The sequence below is a fragment of the Xiphias gladius genome, chromosome 12, assembly GCF_016859285.1.
Source record: "Xiphias gladius isolate SHS-SW01 ecotype Sanya breed wild chromosome 12, ASM1685928v1, whole genome shotgun sequence".
NCBI lineage: Eukaryota > Metazoa > Chordata > Actinopteri > Istiophoriformes > Xiphiidae > Xiphias > Xiphias gladius.
This window is the reverse complement of record NC_053411.1, coordinates 2,847,816-2,853,815: the sequence shown is the minus strand read 5'-3', so window position 1 is coordinate 2,853,815 and position 6,000 is coordinate 2,847,816. Positions and strand designations below refer to the sequence as shown.

The 6,000-nt window shown below is 41.5% G+C and overlaps 1 protein-coding gene across 2 annotated transcripts; it reads left to right on the top strand.

Moving 5' to 3' along the window:
* Positions 1–35: 35 nt before the first annotated feature.
* On the top strand, positions 36–5,828 carry LOC120797125. Of its 2 annotated transcripts, XM_040140436.1 has the most exons (5): positions 36–3,892; positions 4,187–4,454; positions 4,564–4,676; positions 4,788–4,842; positions 4,973–5,828. In XM_040140436.1, the coding sequence occupies exons 2-5, from the start codon at positions 4,368–4,370 to the stop codon at positions 5,801–5,803; spliced, it is 1,086 nt and encodes a 361-aa protein (XP_039996370.1). In that variant the 5' UTR covers positions 36–3,892; positions 4,187–4,367; the 3' UTR covers positions 5,804–5,828. The 2 variants fall into 2 exon arrangements, with proteins under 2 accessions (XP_039996370.1, XP_039996368.1); XM_040140434.1 differs by having other exon boundaries at positions 36–4,454.
* The last annotated feature ends 172 nt before the right edge of the window (positions 5,829–6,000 follow it).

The window sequence follows — 6,000 nt, the reverse complement described above, 5'->3', positions numbered from 1 at the left end:
ATCCATGCTTCGTTCCGGTTACGTATTGTGTTTACCGATGAGTACCAGCTGTACGAGGAGCTGGGAAAGTAAGTTGGCTTCATTTGCTAAACACGTGTATTCGGAATTCCTCGTTAAAGTCAAGCCGAAGCTGCTCTGGGATTTTACTATCGCTGGCTTAGACATGACGATACCTCCGCGGGAGATGAGCTTGAAAAAAACGTGCAAAGAAGCAGAAGACAAAAGATGACATATGACATAAGGAAGAACAGGAGGGGAAATGACATGGCAGCCCTCCAGAGATCCTCACTGTAAGTGCAGGGAGGTTGGGCAGGATAAGAGAAGAGGAATCGCCTCCTCCTGATTCCTCCCATCTGGTGTCACGCCGGCCCACTCAGCTGTTCACTGTACCGGTAAAAACCCGGTCCTTTACAGGCCTCTTCCTTCTTCTTCTCTGCCAGTAATGGAGAAAAAAGACTGGATACATTTCAGCTACCTCTCCACCTGTCACATGCCATGGTTCGTGAGGGAAATCAGAGGCAATGGAAGGTTGGACAATGCTGGACTACAGTTTCATGATGTCAGGACTTCAGCCCTCAGGGTGACCTTTCCATTTCCTCCAAGAGGAATGTGGAAGGTGTGTGTGTCGGGATGAGACCAATATTACTGTGACAATGTTGCGTTACTTAAAAGCAATATTGTCAGTGTGGTCCACCTGTGATATGATGTAGAGACTGATCACATATATTTACTGGTGAATGAGTCAGTGCTACTCTGGAGGTTGTTTGATCTTTGATTAACACAAGATTCCACACAAATAAGAGTGAATATGAGAATGTGAAGGAAATGTAATGGCAAATTCCCATTCAAGCCCCTTGGTTGCCACTTTTTCTTTTAGTTTTGACACGTTTCTAGTCTTTACATATCCACTATGCATCCACCTCAAGAACTGGAGGATACTTGCAAATGTATAGTTTGAAGTTTAACTTATTGTTCCAGTTCTCCACGCAGACAATAATCCTTCTTTCTGCGTGGGTGGAATGCATCTTGGGAAAGCAAAAACCACAAATCATACCTAAATGAATGAATGATCCAAATGGATATAATCCACATGCTCAAAGTGGGTATTATTATTATTCTTGTTTTGACATATTCACAGCAAGATAGTAGACATAGGCGACTGCATGTTCAAACAACATCTGGCTTTTAAAGGAGTAATATTGTCGGCTTAATGGGAAGTTTTTGGCAATTATATTGTAAATGACTGCTGTCGGAGAAAAACCAATTGTTTTATGGTGCATTCAGGCTGGACGCTAAGCCAAATTATGCATTGTTCATTTGTGCAGCGGTTTTTCCCCTTTACCTCAACCCACGCCCCCTAGAATGAAGTCCTGTCTGTTCACGTCTGAGTAAAGAGCCCTCTTTAAAGGGCTTCTGCGAGGGCTTCACGTACCTCTCAGCACTGGAGAACATTCTCAATCCGTAGTGGGTTTTTTTTTTCTCCAAATGACAGGAACAAACTGCTATGTTTTACCTCCTGTTAAAATGGTTGAAATAATGTGGCTAAACTGTTGGCTGTTGTGTAATTAGAACAATTTCACTGCCACAGACAAATAGCTATAGAAAAAAGAAAAGTGTCATGTTGATTATCAGAGGCCGTTTTCCAAACAGAGCATCTCTCCCAATCAATTATGCTGCTGCATGTGTAAAGATAGATGGACTTTATAGTCTCAAGAGAGACCCTTCACAGCCTGCACACTATCCTTCCTAGAAAGGTACAGATACATGCAGTACACTTGGCATACAGTCATATTTACACATATACATTCATTTTACTGTTGAAAACCTCAGTGATATTGCTGTCGGTGTCAAACTCTAGCTGTATGTTATATTACTACTGTATGTGTGAAAAGAGTTTAACTGCAACAGTGAAATCTCGCTCTCCACCGGCCTCCTGAGTCTTCACATTGACCTTCGCTCCGTACCATTCCCACCACCAGATGGGAACGTTGGATCGTCTCTTTATATGAACTCCACAAGCCGTCTGCACCTCGCTCCAAGACTAACAGAGGACAAATGCACTGCTGTATGTTACAATATAAATCGCTGTCTCAAAAATGTGGTTCCACTGTGTACTTAATGACAGTGAATAATCTGTGAGCTGGGCAGGGCTGAAGGACATGTTGCCAAAGTGTCACTCACTCGACCTACTGCGTGTACTGTTGTGCTTTTGCGTCGATGGATACCAGGCAGTAAATAGGTGCTATGACTGTCATTTTTCCACCAAAAAAAAAAAAAATGGAGAGAGGTTTAAGGTTCGAAACAATGTCAATCAGGATGTTAGGGTTAGGATTATGTGTGTATGATAATGCATTGCTTAATATGCATCACAATAATGACTCTTAAAGTTTAATGTGCAATTACACTGTACTTTATTTTGCTTTTTTCTGCATTAAACTGCAAAAAAAATCTCCATCTTATCAAATTATTACAATGTAAATCAAAACATTTTTTATATTAATATATTTTCCTGCAGTGGTTTTGCATGTTTTAGCCCATTTACCATTTACAAATCATATAGAGTTTACATCACAGCAAACCATGGCTTATAACTAAAGCATATAGGTGCAAAGTGTGTGAGACCATGATTTCTCCCCGTCCTCAGCATATTTGCCTTTACTCAGGAAAATAGACATATTGGAAGTGTTTTTGTTTTTTTCCACCAGGATTTCTCTGCATTGATCATCTGCTATGGCTAAGAATGACTGAACCTGAACTGGAGAAACAGCGCCCTCTTCCTGTTATGTACCAATAAGAAATCCAGCAGATTTCTTCACAGATCTGTCCAATTCACTCACAAGATGTAAAGTAGATGCTTTTACGATTCTTGATGTTTGGTGATATTTGCGAAAATAATATTCAGCTATTCGAGGTCACGTACACGCACACAAACACAAGCGCTAACACCACCTCCCCTTCTCGTCTTTCCATTTCACTCATTTTCCATTTTCTCCTTCAGGTGATAGATAGATAGATAATCTCTGATAAACTCAGTGCTGGCAATGTCAACAGTCAAGTGCCGTCAAGAGGTTACTTCAGTAAAAGTACTCATTATGCCTAATGGCCCTCGTCAGGGTTAGATTATTATGTTGTATTATTGACACATTAACATACAAGTGGTAGTTTCATGTTGTAGATGGTCGAGGTGGAGCTACTTTTAACTGCTTTGTTATGCACTGCGTTTAGTTTTTACACCGATCACGTGTGTTACCCTGAAAAGTGCAATATTTCCCTCTGAAATGGAGTGAAGTAGAAGTATAAAGTAGCATAAAAAGTAAAGTACAAGTTGTCTTAAAGTTGTATTAAAGTACAATACTTAAAAAATATACTTAGTTACTTTCCACCACTAGTTTTCAGCTCTTTCCACTGATCTGAAGTGACCACAAAAATGATGAATGCAGCTTTAAAGTTAAAGGATGAGGACAGTCTTATTTTCAATTTGGCCTTAAGACATAATTGTTTAAAGAAAGGTCACAAATATAGTATCATTAAAAAAAAAAAAAGCAAAATACTTTCCTAAAACAGCCGGGCACTGTCGATTTTAGCTAACGTCACTCAAAGAGAAATAAACGGTGCATTCGTTGGGGACTATTTTCGGCGGCGGATTAACGCAAATTTGGTGCTCTAATGGGTACTTACACAGCATGTGGAGTTGACTCAAATTAAACAGTGCCTGTGTTCATGGTGATGAGGAACCATGTCACCCAGTGCAACAGTGTGACTCGCTGATATGTTTTTAATAGTTTTTCACAACAATGGAGCTCTACGGCACAGATGAAAAGGAGATATCAGCCATTGGATACACAGACAAAACGGTTCATTGGTTTTAGTCTTTTCATGGGATTTGCCGACAGTAAGAAAGATTCAGAATATCTCCAGCCTCGTCCTTTAAAGTCAGACTTAAATATGAAGCAAAACTGACTTTTAGAGGGACAATAATATTGCTTTAATCGTTTGTCTGTAACCAGTGGACACTTGGCAGTTTTTGATATGAAAGATATAGATTCAGTAAACTCTTTAATTACTGTTAGAGGTGAAACAATATAAGATCATACTACTTCTGGTTGTTGGTTCCCTAATTTGCATATTAGTTCTATGTTTTGTTTTACTATGTTCTCTGCCGGAACCTTGGCTGCTATGATGTCAGTGGTCTGACACACTTCTAGATTCTGTACTCTGTGAACCTGAGGTACACTTGTAGATTCTCACACATTTGGTACCTGAATGTTCAGCTGACCAAACCCTCTACAAAGACGTGTTGGTTCACTCGTTGGTTAACAAACCCGTTTACTGTTTTTCTCTCGTTGGAGACTTGACGTCTCTTAAAAATGGACACCGACTTCCTTTTTGAACAAGTCCAAGAAATGAGACCGTCCCCCTTCTCAGAAGAGGAGTGGCACTGCTACCAAGTAGAAGTAAGTTAGTGTAAATGTAAAGGTGCACTGTTTATGTTTAGGTTACATCGTTTAATAAGCTGCTTCTGTGAACAGATTCAAACTGTGCTGTGCTAAATCTGTGCTGCAGAAAATGATGCTGAGGCAGTTTATGCTCATGAAGCAACAGGATCAAGTTCCTGACTACTTGTCTGTCAGAGACATGAAGACCTGGCTGCTGACAGGAAGAAGCTTCCTGGAGGAGTGAGTTAAACGTTGATTCAACACCACACTGATGGAAAACTGAATTATTAGCTTACAGCTATTTTAATGTCTAACAGTTGTAGAAGATATGTAACGTTTTTTTTTTTACAGGTTTCAGGAAGAAATTGCAACGACAGAAATTCATCTCCTGTTCATGGCTGAACTGGTAAGTAAAATACAGAGGCTCCTCAGACTTTAGAGCCATATTGAAGTCTTAACCTTCTGGTTTCATGTGAAATTAGTTTACTATCAGCTACATTGCCTTGGTGTTGAGACTGACGGAGTGATGTTGACAGGCCTGGACCACAGCGAGGCACTTCTGTCTCAATCAGATGGAACAAGAGCTCCTGGAAGAGCTGAACAAGGAAGAGCAGCTTTCACAGCTGTTGGGCAGGAAGGTCACATTGGAGGGCGTTCAGATGTTTGTTTCAGTCGTCCGCCCAGCAGCAGAGGAGGAGGTACGAAACCTCCTTCCATCTCTGCACAGCAAGCTGCTGGGAATCCTCTGTGGCATTCAGACCACCATCGGCTCACTCTCTGCAGGGGACACTAAACCCACAGAACTCCTGGCGCTCGAAGAGAGCACTGCGCCCCTGGTACCAGAGGTCGTGGAGACCACTCTGAAGTTCTTCCTGGAGGAACCAGAGCGGGAGAACAAGAGTGAAGCTGCCAGTGCTGAGATTGGCAAACTGCTGGCTAACTCAGTAGCTCCCTGCCTCTCTCAGTTCGGATCAGGCTCTGCATCTCTTATGCTTGGCATCTGCACCGTTGGAGCCCGATCCATGGTCAAAGCCATCTATAAGACGGCTGTCAACCGGTCCAGGTCCTTCCACCAGATGGACTACGATCAAAGCTTTTTCTCTGCCAGAGAGGGCGTCATCTCTGCCATCCAAGACATGGAGACATGGAGACATGGAGAGGGCGTCATCTCTGCCATCCAAGAAATGGAGTACGAAGCACAGACTGATGACGAGCTGGAAGTAGTGCAGCAGGTGGAAGTGGATGCATTTGAGAAGGAGAAATCCCTGGTTCAGGACTGTGATGTTAAGAAGACTGAAGTGCCAGGCTTCTTCCGTGGTTTGTGGGAGATGATGACATGTTGCTTCTGCTTTTCCACTGAGGACTGAATTACAGCTATGCTCTGTAATATTCTTAAATGCATTAAATAAATGCTCTTAATTTTTCCTCAATAATCTTTTCCTCTGCATTTACTGTTTATGTGCTGTTTTTTTTTTTTTTACTGAAAACAAGTTTCAGGTTACACAAATGGACACCAGTGTCGTCCAAATCCATAATTTCCAACATTAATACCAAAAACCTCAAG